This window comes from Telmatherina bonti, assembly GCF_933228915.1.
Source record: "Telmatherina bonti genome assembly, chromosome: 11".
Classification (NCBI taxonomy): Eukaryota; Metazoa; Chordata; class Actinopteri; order Atheriniformes; family Telmatherinidae; genus Telmatherina; species Telmatherina bonti.
Genome location: NC_136629.1, coordinates 22,828,543 through 22,846,833, shown reverse-complemented (window position 1 = coordinate 22,846,833; position 18,291 = coordinate 22,828,543). Strand labels below are relative to the sequence as shown.

At 35.5% G+C, this 18,291-nt stretch overlaps 1 protein-coding gene across 7 annotated transcripts in view; it reads left to right on the top strand.

The window, feature by feature from the left end:
- The window catches only part of LOC306762628 (neurexin-1a-like), a gene marked incomplete at both ends in the record, with an annotated part of 260,578 nt that overhangs the window by 131,179 nt on the left and 111,108 nt on the right, over nt 1–18,291 (top strand). For all 7 annotated transcript variants that reach the window (XM_079249178.1, XM_079249179.1, XM_079249177.1 and 4 more), the window contains 3 exons: nt 488–678; nt 1,278–1,451; nt 7,320–7,439. In XM_079249178.1, coding sequence (XP_079105304.1) covers nt 488–678; nt 1,278–1,451; nt 7,320–7,439 — 485 coding nt within the window. The remainder of the gene's footprint in view (nt 1–487; nt 679–1,277; nt 1,452–7,319; nt 7,440–18,291) is intronic.

Below are 18,291 nucleotides of genomic sequence, written 5' to 3'. Positions count from 1 at the left end.
TATTGCTGAAATCCGGCTATGGAATAACCTACTAAGTGAGGCCTGAAGTTAGGCCATTCAATGTGCAAAAACATTGAAGCCATGAATTTTAATTAAATGAGCACATATTGCCTGTAAACCAAATAATTAAAGGTTGATTTGTTCAGCACAGCCCAGAACCTTTTGTTAAGTCTGCGACCTGCCATTAATTAGCCTTTTTAGACAGATGCACCCTCTAATGCTCTTGCACACATCATCACCAACCCTTCACACAGATACTCCTGCTCCAGTTTTCAGATGTTAATTATAGTTTTCCAGTCACTCATGCTACATTTTGTTTTTCTTAAAATACATACAATCTATTTAGAACACAGAGACCAATCAGGGTTATGAAAGAAACTGTCAATCATTTAGATGTTGTTCATTTTGGCTCTTTCAAATAACAAATGTGATTGTAATCTTATGGATGCTGGTAAATCCGCTCATACCATCAAATCTCTGCTTCCAGTTATCTCCACTATGTGTCTGACCTGGGGAATGGAGCCCACTTGATCAAAGGCAACTCAAATAAACCCCTGAGCGACAACCAATGGCACAATGTCATCATCTCCAGGGATACCAACAATCTCCACACTGTCAAGATTGATACCAAGATAACTACGCAGACTACCACAGGAGCTAAAAACCTGGACTTGAAGGGTTAGTATTCATACCAAATACATATATTCATAGATCTCTACTCTAAAATAACCAATAGGTTGGAGATACAGGAATAAAACTGAGAGAAAAAGCTTGTGGCTGAAATATTATTCCAGATGAAGAAACACATTGGTCATGCAGAAACTAAGACCAAGTTTGCCAAAAGCAAAAAGTTCACCTGCGTACAGGCCACGACTAATGATGTGCTTGCGGAGCAGAGAGTTCAGAGAAAAGACTGCATGCTTTGTAGACCAGTCTTGGAAATAAGGTATTTGAAAGAATCTCTGTTCACAACATTAAAACCATTGTAACTGGAAGGATATTGGTGTAATTAATTAGTCTTCCACCTTGAAGAAGCTGCGTTCTTTCAAAAATGTGACATGAAAAACAACCAAAAAAAAAAAAAAGAAATTCTCTGCAATTTGAAAGGTTTCTTCAGCAAAGCTGATAATAATAAAGCCTTTGTGCTTCAATTTGACTTTGAGAAGCTAATTACTTTAGGGTGACAAATATAATAAGGGAAGCTTTTTTTTTTTTTTTGGTGTCATGCTCTGTTTCCACTAGGGGTCGGCATTTTCATATTTCTGACTTCTTCATAGGTAACCTTTACATTGGTGGGGTGGCCGAAGAGATGTACAAGGAACTGCCCAAACTGGTGCATGCCAAGGAAGGTTTTCAAGGTTGCCTGGCATCCGTCGATCTGAACGGACGCCTCCCAGATTTGATGTCAGATGCTCTGGACTGTGTTGGACAGATAGAGAGAGGATGTGAAGGTGAGGAATCTGTAAAAGAAAAGGAATTTGTAGATGGTGAAAATTTTACATTTCTATTTTAACACTGTGACCTTGCAGAGTTTAGAAGTCAAATTCTATTTATTGGTTATTTTTAGATTTTTTTTTTTACAGAAAAAAGAAAAAAAAGAAACAAATTCCACTTAATATTTTGTTCTCGTTGTTTTCACAAAAGCATCTTAAGGTATTAGTGTAACAAGTGCAACTCTGCCCAGCCTTCCCAGTCTCATACATATCTTAGAAGGACACACACACACACACAGCCTTGGAGGCATCCAGACTGACAACCTGTGGCATGTAATTTACCATCCATAAAGTCTGTTAGTATTCTGTTAGAATACATCAAGCTCTGACACTCTTCCACGGGCAATCATTTCTGTTTCACTTTACTTTAATCTGATTATTCTCCCTGCCATATTTGTACTGCCAGTGTTACTTCACATTTTATCCCCATTTTGTTTTATTCAATGCATGCTAGCTGGATCTGAGAGTTTGCCATAGGCGATTCTTTTGAATTATGTATGAAGCCTTCGTTGCAAGCATGAATACCATTTGCCCAGTCTAATGTGCGCACCATTTCCAGAGACAATATTTGGTTTATTTCTCAACATCACTCACTTAGTTTAATTTCACTATTCATACACTCTTTTACTACTGAGTACTTCTGATCTACTTATGATCTGATATTTCACATCCAATGCAATTCATCACTTGTGCAGGTGCGTTAAACTAGCTGTTTTTGCTTTGTCCAAAACAGAAATAATAATTGCTCACAATAATAAAAATGTGTGGATTGCTATGGGAGTCAGTTTGGAAGCATATAGTTAAGGGTATGAATAAAGCAAAAAAAAAGGAAAACTAAACATTTTTTTTCCTAATTAGAATAATAGCTACTTCTGACAACAAGAATGCTTAGTTTTATTTAATATTGCTAACATTTGGAGGATTTCTTTTGTCAGACATTTAGCTTTCTTTGACTTCATTATATAATATACTGTTTATTCTCTGGTTCTTTCTGAGGACAACTATCCGTCCCTCTGTCTCTCCTACTCACACAGTCTGTGTTTCTGTTGCTCCATTTCTGATGTCTTGGTGCCTTTACTAACAGCTGGTATACTTTGCCTTTTCCTTTCCTGTTATTTTGCCGACAAAAGTTGCATTGATGAAAGCTGACTTGCAAGGTAGATAGCTTTGTCTGTTTCATACGGAGTCTGATATCCCCTCCCTGTTTGCATCTGCAGTACCTCTGCCCTCCACCTCTCCAAAGTTTTTACCCCCACGATTTCCACGTTTCCAAACAGGATGGCTGCCGAGTGTGCCAGTCACCACCAGCTATGAGGAATGGTCTCAGTCCCATGAGAATACAAGCACAAACTCCATTTTCTCAGAGTTGGGAAGTTTTATAAAATCCACAAGAATTACATATCTGTAACTAGACTATTTTTTAAACTTGATTTTTCAGAAACACATGTTCAAAGGACTTTTTCAGAACCATCAGTGACTACCTTCTTCCTGTCAACTCTTACATACTGTTCATGTTTTGTGCCTACAGAGTAAAGTTGGGTCAGTTTGAACCCAGACCAAGAATAGTAGGAGTCTATATCAAACTTTTAAGGTTAAGGGTTTTTTTTAGCGTGTCCAAATAGCTTTTGTCACATTAATACATGTGTTATCAATCCCTAATAAATGTTTTAGGGAGCAGGGAGAGTTTATTTCTTAGGTTTTATAATATTTGTTTTTTTTAAAGAAGCATCTCTTACTATGCAGGGTTAAGTCCGGTTTCACATACAACACATAAACATAAAAGCAGTAATGACATCAATACATTTTACTAAATGTAATGTAAAAGACAATTTACAATATAACTGATTTTGTCATTGCAGTCATTGAGCACTGTCTTAATAGCTTTCTCGTAAGAATTCATTCATTTCTTTTACTCAAAGACTTTTGTGTGTGTGGCTTTAATTGTTATTATTATACAGACAGAAATCAGAGTAAGAGAGGGAGGGGGACAGACATGCAGAAAAAGGCCACCTTATGGAGGAGCTGAAATCTCAGAAATGATCAGTTCAGCTAAACACCACCCATCACTTAAAAAATGTCAACTCAACATTTTTCACTTAAAAGGCAAAAAAAAATTATAAAATGCAGATTATTGCAGAAGTTAAATCTTCTTTCTCTTTAAACCATTATTTTGACTTCATGTGCAGTATAGTTTTCTTTTTCTTTTTTCTACATAAACCTGCCTGTGGTCTGCTCCTCTATCAGTCAACTTCATCAGAGGGGTTGTAATCAGTTTTCTTCCATGTGGTCTTCCTTCTCTGACACTTTCACCTCCAAGTCACTTTTAACCTACCAATTTTGGAAGTTCAGAACAAGGATTTGTTGCACAATAGGTCTTATTGCCATCATGAGTTATGGAAATAACAGTTCATCTTTATAATGTTTTGCACCCCCCACTATCATCTGCCCAACCTAAACTCATTCAAAATATTTCATTTTATTTTTGTCATATTGCAGTCTTGACTCTTATTATATTTTACCTCTACACCATTCTTGGTCAGATATAACACAAAACAGCCTTAGTGTCCAAAAAAATGTGTAGCATCTATTAAAAAAAAAAAAAAATAAAAAATTAATTAATAAATAACAGAAAGAAAAAAAACACAATTCAGAAAATTTGTTATTTCTATTTTTTTTTCCTTCAAATGACTTTACAAAAATTCTCTAGATTTCAGGCCACAGGAATGATACTTTATTTAATTTTACTGCTATGAAACTGGTTCAAATTTGACCCGAAGGGTTAGGGTTGAAAAAAAGAGCAAATTGACCACATGACTCTTTTAGGGTTTTTTTTTTGGTTTTTTTTTTTTAACTATATTGTGGAAAGACATGTTTCCATTTATGAAGACTGAACAGTTGACCTGCTACTTGTTGGTTGAAAGCCAGTGTGACATAGGGCTGATTATGACAATCATCAATAAAACCTTGGCCTTTTAGAATTTTTCAAGAAACTACCATGTACGTAAACCTAAATTTACAATTTGATGCCGCCACCAACAAATTTAAAAAGTTTGAAATTACACACACAGACATATGTCTGTCTCTGCAATGTTACCAGAAGCAAGGTACAAAAAACAGCACTTGTGATGTTTATACTGTATCTCATTGTCACTCATGTTATGAATAACATACATATGTGTTTGGATACCCTTGACGTAGAGGCAAACATTGGACGTTTGAAGAGATCCATCAGACCACTAAGGGGTCTTTTTTTGCAGAAGCTAATGTTTTTTTTGTTGTCTTTTTCAGTAAGAAAATGCAAAACTTTCATTTACATTGCTTACAACAGCATGGCTTCATAAACAGTGTGTCCATGCTTGAATGCCTTCCCACGGTCCACAGCTGTCTACAACTGACAATACAAGATACACTGTGGAGAAATAGTTTAGAAAATGACCACAGACTGTTAAACAGCTCACATTTTGTGTTCAGAGTGCAAGATTTAGGATTTCTCCTGTAAAACTGCAATAATTAGTATCTTATGGTCCTAAAAAGGTTAAACTGTGATTAAAAGGAAGGATAATGTAGATCAATAGGAAACATATTTTTTATTCCATTTTTTTTAATCATGGCATAAAATAGTTAAGTTGGTCACTGAAAATCTTTACTGTGACAAGGTATTTATGAAATAAAGTCTAAAGGAAGGTGGCAATGCAAACATTACAGATTTAGGTTTTTGTTGAATTTTATGAAACTTCCAAATCTGTCTGGAAATGCATTTGTGTTATGATCTTGTATTAAAATCTATGGGGCTCATGTTTCAGGTTGCACTGATTGTGTGTTGTTGTACTCAAAATTGATTTATTTGTATTTATATGTATCTTTCTGCATGCCTTCATATTAGTCTCACACACAAACTTTTATCCTGCATGGATTTGATACAAAACTAAGATGTCATCTTTATGTTGTAAATGAAAGTAACATGATTAATCATGGAAGCACAAAGTTTATCAATGACACTTTACTGTTATTGTTTCTTTTATTTTAAAACTAAGAAATATATTGAAAGGAAGCTTAAGCATATATATATATATATATATATATATATATATATATATATATATATATATATATATATATATATATATATATATATATATATATATATATATATATATATATATATGTATATATATATATATATATGAAGTTAAATTAATATACAGTTTTATCATATCCTATACTGTTCCTACCTGTCACTTGGCAATTGCGGTATTGACCAAGCACCGTCTTGGCATTAATAAATAAATCCTTGTACAGAGAAATATGTGTGGATATATTGGGGAACATGTGATAGTATCTTTCAAGCAAATGCCAATGGCCATGGTCTCCCAACCAACATTTTTGTTAACATAATATATTTGAGGTTTTTACAATATTTCAGATACAACATCTGAAACAATGTAAGACTCTTAAGGCTTATGGTTAAAAGTGTTATGTAAAAAAAAAAAAATGAATATAACACATATCCCATAAAGACTAATACTGGGTGCTGGACTGAAAAGGTAACATGAGGTTAGGTAGAAAAGTCTGCGCACCAGAAGTTGCTCCTTAAAGAGTTTTAATTTGAAGTTTCAGGTGCCTGACATTCTTCAGACATGAAGAATGTTACATTTACTTTTTCATCTTAAAAATGTTATGTCTCATATTATTCAATACCTAACAATGCGCCACCAAACATTTGCTGTCTAATTAAATATGTGGCCTGTACATCAGGTGCATATTGTTTTCCACTATATGTATGACATAGTGGCCATACTGGAAAGTGCATTTAATGAGATATCCATTTATTTTCAGTATTCAGCTGTTGAACAACTGCTAGTCATAAAATATAAAAGCATAAACTTGTGCAAAAATAGTGATTACCACTGTATCTGCTGTAAAGTGTAGTAATTTATGCAGGAAGGTTTTTGTCAACGTTTCGATTTTATAATGTTGCTAAGATAAACTGCCAGATGTCCATAATAGATTTAATGTAACAGAAACAGTTTGAAACTGTAAAAATCCAAATGAATTGCAAATAATTTAATTTTAACGAGTAAGAAATAACATTCAGAAAGGACAGTATTTTTTTCTTAACCCTTTCCATTCCAAATTTCTCCATCAACTAACTAAATCGAGATTACAGAAACAGCTGATGGAGTCTGTACAGCTGGATACCGAACCAGCGAGGGTATGATTGAAATTATGGCTGACCAAGCATGTAGATTAATTTGGCCTCTTCTACACACGGTTTAAGTATTCCTGTCCCACAAGAACACATTCACAGCTGGTAACATGAATGCATTGTGGTTGATCAGATTGCAGTCGGAAAAATCGTTGTTTGGAAGCACAAATAATCTTTACTGCAGTTCAAACACATGAAGTGTCTAATATGCAGTGTCAAATTTACTTTGAATATAGGGGAAGGCACTTGGTTCATTGACATTTATACAATCTTGCTTCAAGTAGAAATGTTAAATACAATATTTACATGACAGACCGTTTAAATTAAGCACTAAACATGTTTGAACTTAGTGTGTTTTTCAACTGTTGTCTAAATTTTTTAAGTTTTGTTATGTCTTTGTATTACATATGGCTAAACTCAGGGGGAATAGCAGGAATTTGTAACAACATCAACTGGAAGATTTGTAAGGCATGGCTGGACACAGCTCATATTGTTTCCACTTGAAGAAGGTTTTTTTCTTTTTCTATGATCAACATGACATTTAATTTCACTTTACAGTAAATCTGCTGACTGTGCTGCCCGGTGTGTTCTCACTGAGTTTATGTATTCTTCCTATTCAGGCCCCAGCACGACATGCCAAGAGGACTCGTGTGCCAACCAGGGTGTGTGTCTGCAGCAGTGGGAGGGCTTTAGCTGTGACTGCAGCATGACAACATTTGGAGGACCTCTGTGTAATGATGGTAGGATTCTCCATTCTGATTTTCACCTTTTTTTTTTTTTTTTTTACATTTTATTTTATTTTTTTCTTGAGCTCAGACTTTTTCTATCTTTTACCTATATAGATATTTAGGCACGACATCTGTGGAACTTCACCTTGTACATAATAAAAAAAATAAAATAAAATATATATATATATATATATATATATGTATACATATATATATATATATATATATATATATATATATATATATATATATATATATATATATATATATATATATATATATATATATATATATATATGTGTGTATATACATATATATATATATATATATATATATATATATATATATACATATATATATATATATATATATATATATATATATATATATATATATATATATATATATATATATATATATATATATATATATATATATATATATATATATATATATATTTTGTTTGTGCATTCTAGATAGCGAATTCTGCATACCAGTAAAGTTTGGACACACTTTCCCATTGGATTTAATGGGAAAGTGTGTCCAAACTTCATGTATATATATATATTATATATATATATTATATATATATATTATATATATATATATATATATATATATATATATATATATATATATATATATATATATATATATATATATATATATATTGAATTGATGCAAGGGTTGAGTCATATCATTTCTAAGTTTGAGAATGGCACCACAAGGGGGAGCAACACACACACTTATGGTCTGCTAGAGAACATATTAATAAGTCAAACAAGCAAACAAGTGAGCCATATTGACTCTTTATAAGATTGTGAAGTGTTTGCCTCAGCAGTCTGTACGCATGTTGATAAAAAGCTTTTTAAAGAAATATGGCAATATTCACATTTATAAAAAAAAAAAAAAAAAACAACTGGTTCTGTATGTAAAACATGGAAGAGAGACAATTGTGTTCAAACAGTAATGGGTGAATGTGCAGAGTGTGCTGAACAGCATGAAGGACATAACAGGGTGGGCACTCCAGCGATGGTGGGAAAAGTGGAAGCCAGAGTGCCATAAATGTTAATGCATTCTACAAGTTTGATAAGATCCTGTCTTTTGTTATCAGCAGAGAGCGTTAATAGATTCTCGTGCACCCTTATACCCTGAACAAATCTATGAACGAAGATAACGCTAAAAGTATTCTCTTGTTCATGACATGGGAGCCTGAGAGCCCATTTCTAGTCATTCTCATTCACCTTTCATCCCTTAGACCGTGTTTTCATCAACAGAGAAATATGCCTGGGCTGACGGGGTATTTTTGTTGGTGACCTCCACATGAACCTTCTTTGTTTCAGAAAGGAATAAGAAACACAGTTTGAGGTTGTTGTTTTTTTTCTCTGTGATACATAATCTTTCTTTTCATACCCCTTGAGTTCATTGACAGCACTGGGAGCAGAAAGGCTCACAGGGCCTGTATGCATATGTTACAGTATATCTTAACAAAGTGCTCCATCTGCTGAGTTTTGTTACTATAGCTAGAGTCAGTATTCCTGCTGACCGGACAAAAATACTGAGTTGGGTCAATGAACAGGCTGAAGGGATGAAATATGTAACGGCAGGAACATGCCTTCCACGGAATCGTTTATTGAAGATAAACAGAGCTAGTTCAGACGTATGCAAGAGAGAAAAATGAGGCAGGAGATGGTACTGTTTTTTTTTTTTTTATTTGTTTTTTGTTTTTTCTGTAGTGATTGATTGTCATGGGAACAGAGACAAAATATCTAGAGGAACATGTATGAAAATCATATCTAATTTTTTCCTAGATATATTTGCATGAACTGAATGCAGTCAATCTACAACAGAGCAATGTGTCTCTGAGAAAGCAACTTACATGGGAAGCTCTGAGCATTTACAAAGAGTTCTGCAGTGGGTAGTCTTGGCACTCTGCCTGATCATAATAAGGGAAAAGATCCTTTTCACAGCCGGTGGGCTCATAGTATTTAACCAGGATGAATTGTATCTCTGTCAGTCGCCAATCATAAAAGTACAAATGTTATGCTTAATGGTTTAGTGCAATCTCTTATGAGTTCATTCAATTTCTAAATCATTTTAGATTAAATTCTCTCTTGATTTTCATTTACTGCTGCTGTGTTTTATTGTTTTTTTTGTTTTTTTTATATTTATTGTTTTTAATCACATAGCTAAAAGTGTAGTTTTGTGTAGCAGTTGCTAATTGAGACTGGTGTTGCCAAAAATAAAATGATCAGATATTTAGATATTATGTAGCACACATATTAATACTTAAATACCACTTTGGAGTCTGCTTGTTTACAGAAAAGACCAGCTCTCTTCACCCATTTTGAACAGGCACTACAGCAGGCAGCCTCTCCCTAGAGCAGCTACCTAGTAGACCCATTGTTCACAAGCTGTGTCCCAATTCGGAGTCTGCAAGCAGACTATGTGGGATACGGAGTGTCCTACGTAGTCTGCACTCTCCAAAGCCATTTACTGTTAGTGAAATGAGACAGTACATGTAGAATAATTACCCATAGTGCCTAGCAACTGCTGACACAATATCTTTCCCAGTAAAATGTTTCCCATCCCTTGCACAACGCATGAAAATATATTTTAAATAATCAAAAGTAAAGTAAATTTAGTTTTTATTTTTCGTTTCTTGGGGTCAGAATGAAAAACGTGGAAGCGGCCCAGACGAGCTCTCCTGCTGAGAGCGCGTCCAGTCCAGGCAGCGGTAACTTCAGTAAAAAATAATGCGGCTGAGACCCATGTCATTAAATTCATTTGTTTGTCGGATACAAGCCGATGGGGCTGCTGTCCCAGCTTGTCTGCTCCTGGTGGCAAGTGTAACTGAACTGCATTTGATTATTAAAACGTAGTTTACCTCAAAAAATGTTTCCAGAGTCTGGTGACAGAGATAGACCAACGGTATGCTGCCATCTTACTGCGTTCTGCATGCTTACAGGATTATTCAGCTGGCTAAACATTCCTCTGTGTGAAGTTGAATTTTTATATACTTAAAAAAAGTACTCCTTGGTAGTCGACTTCTGCTATCAGCAGCACTCCCTGCTGTGTGCAAGGAATTCTGGGAGAAAAAAAGGCCACTAAGGATCCACTGCTTGTAGCCTTTGTTACATGGCAAATAAAGTGTGGGTTTGTTGGGTGGATTCGAAGGAGCTATCCGTATGGAAAGGCGCAACTTTATGATGTCTTAGCCAATGAATCCATACTTTGAGGTGTGCAGACCCTAAATTTGGACACAGCTGCTGTTTAAGGACTTGGTTGCCATTTTTAGTGAGTTTTCAGACCTCTCTAGCAACTCTTTTTCCAAAAGCGGCACATCTAGCAAACTTTTTCTAGTTTTATTGGAGACTCTTGGAGACTGATGTGAACTCATGCATTATTTACTCTTCTCAATGAGCATTAGGCGCTGCTGAGCCACAAGCCCCTCCACAGTCCAAAAGAACTCAACAAGCGGCGCCTTCCTCACGCAGCAGCAGTCCCACCTCCCAGCTGCAATCAGAGCAGATTTTCCCCCCTGAACCACATAACCAGACTCAGTATAAATTGTGCAAAGCTGCCACTGACCGATCCCGCCCTGACTTATAGTCACATAATCATACTTACATAGTTTGTAGATGGATGGATTTTTTAAAATGTTTTAATTAATGTAGTTTAAAACCCAAGTAGTATCAGTATCAAGTTTAAAAAATTTTTATTACAACAATAGTGGAGCTGTACAATTGAGTTTATGTGGAATTCTTTTTTTCTTTTTTATGGATTTATTAAGAGGACACATTAAAATCACATCAGTTTTCAGGCCTGTATTTGAAGAATGAATAAAAAAGTGAGAGTGTAACAGTAAGTTGGAGCATTTGGACATTGTAGTTGATGATGATACATGAACAAGTTGTTCGATGTGTATTCCAAAAATGCTACAACATGATAATAGGTTTTTCTGAGGATTATTCCCTTGGAGTTATGTAGTAACACAGAGATAATGGAATTTTGGCCTGGTAATGTTTTCCAAACAAATAAATAGTTTCACTTACTTTGTTGAAATTAAGTTTCCATATCTGAGGACTATGTTTAGCATGCAATAGAATGCATAATAATAAAATGCAATAATGCAATAGTTCGCTCATCACTAATATTACTTTAACCTTCTAAATTGACTAAAACCCATGTACACTCCCAGTTTTGCAGTTCCTGTCTCTCCAATTCAATTCAACTGTCTTAACTGTGATTTATATAAACTGTATAATCCAAGAAGTATTTAAATAACTCAGAAGAGAGGAGCTTATTTTCACAATATCATTGTCAAGATGACAAAATGGATTTATGGAAAAAAAGAAAATGACCACCCTAAAACATTTAATCCCAGTGAAACGACTCAATGTCTTTAGAGTTTTATTTATGGGGCCAATTATCTTCACCAGATACCCACAGTCAGTTTTACTTGAAAAAAAATAAAAAAGAAAGATTCAAGCCCTGAGCTGTCAAAGATAAATCAAATTTCTCTTTGTGCCTTTGAAAACTGTGCTTAAAATGAAATATAATTATTCTAAATAGTGTTTACAAGCTATTCAAGATGTCAGTGGATGTAAAACTGAATGCAAAATATAATAGTTACTGGCTCTGACAAGAAAGGCACACTGCATGTATCTGTGTGCACTAAAAAGTACAAAAGGATGGCAGTAATCAGCCAAAAGCAAAGCACTGAAAGCACTGAAAGCACTCCACACCAGGCATGAGTATTTGTTAATATTGCCATATTGCATTTTGTCTTCTCTGTAATGTCCACTGGGTTTTAAAGATTGTTGTAGATTAAATTTAGAGACTGGCTTGGTGTGTGTGTGTGTGTGTGTGTGTGTGTGTGTGTGTGTGTGTGTGTGTGTGTGTGTGTGTGTGTGTGTGTGTGTGTGTGTGTGTGTGTGTGTGCGGACTGGGAGTTAAACTCCACTCTGGAACTCCTGAGGGAATTAGCCTGCAGTGGTCAAGCATCTGAGGGTAATATACAGAGACAAACAGAATGGTGTTTGTTGTTGAACTGAAGTGGGTCGAGGAGAGGCCACAGCAAGGGGCACGCCTGGCCTTCATGCAATTTTGCCTTGCTTGGGTGCTCTTCTACCCATTCTCATTGCCATAGCTATTAGTGCCATGTCAACATTATATCAACAATCGAGGTTGCGATTGGGGCTAGGCACTTGCCAAAGGCACAAAGAGAAGTCCATCTCACTTCATCTCTAATGCCAGTGCTCATTCTGTCATCTTTGTATCTTGAGGACAGTCTGCCAGGACCTTTGACTTGGCATATACGTTTGAATGTTAAAAGAAAATTATGAGTTTTTTTGGATGTGCATAAAAACATTTCCTTTTTGTTACTCTTCATGTCTCACCCTCAATCTTGTGTTCCTTACCAAGATTGTCTGGTAAGGAACACAAAATAGCCAGCGTTCTTACACTGGTTTGTTGTGTCATGCTTCAAAAACAAGAGTTTAGATAAATATTTTAAACATTAAAAAAAGCAATTCACCTACAGACTGGTGGGATATATATATATATGTATATATATACATACATATAAATCCCACTATTCTAGTTGGCTATGTCTAAGTTCTCTGTGGTGGCATGCGAGGATTAAACCACTTAGTTTGGTTTCAACCAATATGACAGAACATCCAGTCCTGTACTGAGAGTAAGGAAGGGGTATGAGGCACTAAAGTAAACATCCTGCTGTCACATGGAAGTGATATTATCTTTGCCCTAGATGTGGTCCTCTTCTAATGCATCTCAGTGAAATAAATCTATGGGTCTGAAAGTATTTAGGCTTGGTGTGTATTGAATGCTTGGCCTAGCTTTAAACAGACATTGTGCCCCAAGGTATAAGCATATCAGTCTTAAGTGGTTTTGTGCATTCACTTCAGTGGTCCCTAGAATGCACATGCATGTTGGCAAAAGTTTTTTGCACATTCAGTGTTCAGTTAAACTGATTAGTAGGAAGGCAGTTTAAGAGTAGATAGCTAACTTTACGTTGTTTTATCCCGTTACTAAACAGTTAATGGATTTACATGGATATACTTGCAAAAATGAACAGTTATCATAATGTATATCATAATGAATACAGTTTTGAAAACAGGTATTAGTATCATCCCGATGCACTTGTAAAAGAAAAGTATAATAAAAAAAAGCACCTTTAAACAAATCACTTCTCCTTATTGATGTACTAGATTAATTTTTATCTTTACTGTACATGAATCTGGTTGCTATTTATTACTGCAGTCAATCACTCAATCAAAGAACACAAACACCAACTAAGCACCACACAGGCTTGGCACATAGTCTTTTTTTAACCTAAACCAAGAAGTTGTGACTTGTTTTTAAGGATTCAAATCATCAGACAAGCGAGCTGAACCTGGCAGACTGCCACCCACAGCAGTGAAGTGTGGATTGAAAGATCGACTAACACTGCAGGCTTCTCTCCTAACACAGCAGAAACCTAATTGAACGCATTTGATCTTAGACTATGTCTAGATCCACTTTCACACTTATCAAACAGTATATTTCAGTTCCTGAAGCTGTAAAAGGGGATGTGGATCTTCAACTTCTTCAACACATCTCCCACGTTTCACACTGGTGCTTTTCACTATTTCTATTACGTTTCATCACCTTAAGGAGGCTTTTTTCGTTCTTCTTCTCTTTTTTCAAATTCCTTTTTTATTTATTTTCTCCTTTTTTCAACTCAACATGAGTGATTACTATACGGCATGACTATTTTCAGAAATTCTCTATGCTTTTTGAGTGTTAGAATTTAAATGGGTTTCTGTGCCAGGAAGCAGTGGCCATATGTGGGTAAAGGCTGTTGGCATGGAAACAAGGTCTCCCTTCCACCCACCTTGAATGCTGTAACATGTCTGTAACTTTGTTCAAGTAATGAGATCTCTGTGAGATGTGGTGTAGAATAACTTCCATCTGTAAGAGGAATTTTAAATGGGAGTTTTACACTCATGTGTGCTTCACTGATGGTGAAACAATGATGACAGCTGGGCAACTTGAAACACTTATGATCCTCATTACACTTGTAACAGTTGTATTAAGTAGCAGCAGAGTTTGATGCACTGTATGTTTTGTTGCCATTTCACTGCTCACATGTCATGGCAGAGTTCTGGTTTGTTTCCTGGCTCTTTTTGTGTGTCTCAGTATTGCCTGAGTTGCATTTTGTGTTATTTACCGGTATGTGGTCATGGAAACATTCCACACTTTTAGTTGTCTTCATATTTAATATTCTCTCAGATCAAAGTCTTATCTAGCGCAGTGGCGAGAACATAATCTTTGAGGTCTTTTTTATTAATTGGTAGCCCTGTGGGGCATGTTGACAGGAAATAGGAAGCTGTTGTTTCTCCACAACCCAATACTAATTAAAGTGTTGATACAAAGTCTCTGCCAAACTATCCTGCTGGGGAACAGTGACACTGAATATTCCCCTCTCTCATAAAGTCAGGCTGTTGAACATGATGCCCAGGAGAACCGTGGCAAGAGGCTAAGTAAGGGTAAAAAAAAATAACAAGAAGAAAAAAGTTTGCTTTTACTTGTTTGAGCTACTTAAAACTGTTTATGAGTTCTGTTGGAACTTTAGGAATCATTATAGAGGGAAAAGTTAATTGATTGAAAAGATTAAAACTTATATACATATATATATATATATATATATATATATATATATATATATATATATATATATATATATATATATATATATAAATTGCAAGTTGGGCTACTAACTAACTATATCAATTTTATATTGAAAATAATGTCTAAAAAAAACATTAATGCTCAGTTTAATAAAAGAGTGTATAATAAGCACTGCATGAGAAAAATAAAAAGAATATTGTAAACCTTATTTTAGCAAACTACATTTGCTTTGATTTTATGATCCTGAAATGATACAATATAAAATTGAAAGTGTTGAGAAGAATATTGCTTTTTTCATTCTAAGATTAGTGAAAATTTCACTTAAAATGGATCACTTTCCCTATTGTTAACATAACTGAAAACACTGTGTAATTTAATAACTATATAATATTTATACATCACCCAGATGTTTTTAGTATTCAAGTAAAATCATATGACTAACATGTGTTACAGTTTTTGTTTATTGGTTTTGTTTTAAGCAGTACAAAAAGCTAGCAAGCTTTCCCCTGCTTGCATGCGACCATGACCATAGAGAAAATAAGATAAGTGACTGTTTATTCATTTTAACTTCAGTTTGAGAAAGATGCTGAGCTCTAGGTGTATACCATCATTGGCTTACTTATGGACTTATTTTGTCAAACTGCATCAGAGAGCTCTGATTGTCTCCACACGGCAAGTTTCGAAACTTTCAAACTGAAGCGTGATAGAATTCATGCAAACCTATGAAACGACTTTTTAATTTGCAAACTTTATCTACCATTTTTACCTGTTAAACTCTTTTTTTTCCTTAATAAAAGGGAGAATCAGGCTTTTTGTGCTCTCTGTGAATGGACATCTTTAGTATTTTTATTGATACAGATATATCAGCAGGTTTCTTTTCTGTGTATTTTCCAGAGTTTAGCTCATAAAACTACAGAATCATTCCGACACAATTTAAACACTGAGCACGACTTTGTGGCCCTTTAATATCTGTTGCATCTCCAAAGAGTTGTCACAAAACATTAAAATGCTTTCACTAAGCAGCTTGCCCCAAGAACTGTGTGACAACCAGTCTTTAATATGAGGTGTTGCATTTGACAGAGTGCATATTTAACTTTGACATCTCTGAAATCACGCAGAGACTACTGTTATTACTTCCACATACACATACAATAAATGTATCTGTGTGGAGTATTAGTTTTATGTATGTGTAAAATTTCAGTTTATATGCAAGATGTTATCTGTGTATGGAAGAGGTGCTTTTATATATGGAATTCATTATAGCAGTATATGCCACCAAAGAACTTCAGTAGATTTTTTATTTCTAATTTTTTTGTTCAATGTAGCTTTGTCCTCAAAGTATAATAAGCAATATTCACAAGTCTTAGTAAATGTAAATACTACTTTTCCTCTCTAGGGGAGCCCATGGAACTGTTTCATTTTCACTGTAATTCAATTCAACTAACTCCCAATACTTTCTACATGAATTAATTAGTCATTTATCTATGTCAAAAGCACATTTTATGTTTGCCACTAATAGAACCACGTCTTATCTGGAGACAGCAAACATGCAGAGCACACACAGATCCCTCAGTGCTTTAGGTAAAAGAAGTGCCATTGATAGAGCTATCTTGATAAATAGTTTTGAGAAGAAATCATGTAATACAGAGAATACTTTGATTAAGCACTTGCCATGGCCTTATTAAAACTTGCAAAGTCACTTAAAAACATAGCTGTAAATTGTGATCAACTTATATAAAATGCATCTTTGCAGGACTGATGGTTTGCCTGTGGGATCTGCATGAAAGTAAAAGAGCTAAAGATTTCTAGGTTTCATATTTGTGTGATATGCAAGGCCCAGTCAGACTGTTCTTTTTTTGTTCCAGCAAGGGCATAAGCCTGCAGTGCAACAGCATACAGTCAGCCGCAGTCACATTTTCACACATTCTGTACATGATGCGCTTTTTACAAACATACACTGCATGCTCTACTTTCTGCATTCAGCCGCTCATACACCAAGAATTCATTTAGACATGAATGGCTCTGCTTACTCAGGAGTGGTCAGCATTAGTTTTGCTTCCCATTGGATTTCTTGCCTGCATGTGCTGTTATCACCATGGAGGATGCAAGCCCGCCGTGTCTTAGGGGCTGTAGTTAAACGCATTTCACTGTCAAAAATTTCTTTGGCTTTTTCTCAGAACACTTTGTAGCTGTGAAGGTGCACAACTGGTTGTGCTTTGGCCAGTTTTAGAATCTAAGTCTCCCCCTTTTTTTTTAAACTGATGTATCAGTGTACTACACTGAGACCTTTCAGCTGACGACTACATGTTTTTCCACGTGGCCTGCTCATGCATGCAGCCTGCTGCATCTAGAAAGAAAACATCTATACAGGCTACTTGGAGGTTTTTGTCCTCTCTGCATTTAAGCCAGTAAAAAGAGTTAACATAGTTTATAATATGTCAAGCAGTTTTCGAGAAGAATGGAAGCAATTTGTTCGTAAATGCTTTCCTTCAGTACCTGATATTATGATCCCCCACAAAGCCTCTTTGTTGTACCAGTTAACTGAAACACCACAGAGTGGCTCATTAACAAAACCACTGTGGACCCCTGACGGGAAACACAGTTTGTCCTTGACCTCTTTGGGATGAAGTGCTTTGATAGAAGCAGTGATCTACTTGGGATGGATTTCCAGAGAGACAGACAGACAGACAGACAGAGACAGACACGCTGCCCCGGTGGCCCATTGCATCTTGGGAACTGTCACGGGAGATAGAGCGAAAGCCATCGGAAAGCTGCCGACCTGTGACCCCTATCTTTCTCACTGACAGTTAGGATTTGGTTTATGCATTCTCAGTCACATCATCATCACCACACACACACACACACACACACACACTCGCTGACACACATGTGTACGTACAAACACACGTGCGCAACCTTTTCTTGCACTTGCATACAAAGAATCTTGAATGTTATTTCCTCTGTGGCTGATTTTAATGTGTATTTAAATAGATTTATGGAAATGAATAATACTGTTCTTGCATCATTTATGAATTAGGAGGGAAAAAAAACTACTTGGTTGCAAGAAACACATTCCCAAGCTTCCCTTGCTTTCAGAATCCAATGAGTGAAAGGAGCAAAGAGGAGCCCGGTGGCTATACAAACACAAACAGATCACAGTGTAATGAAA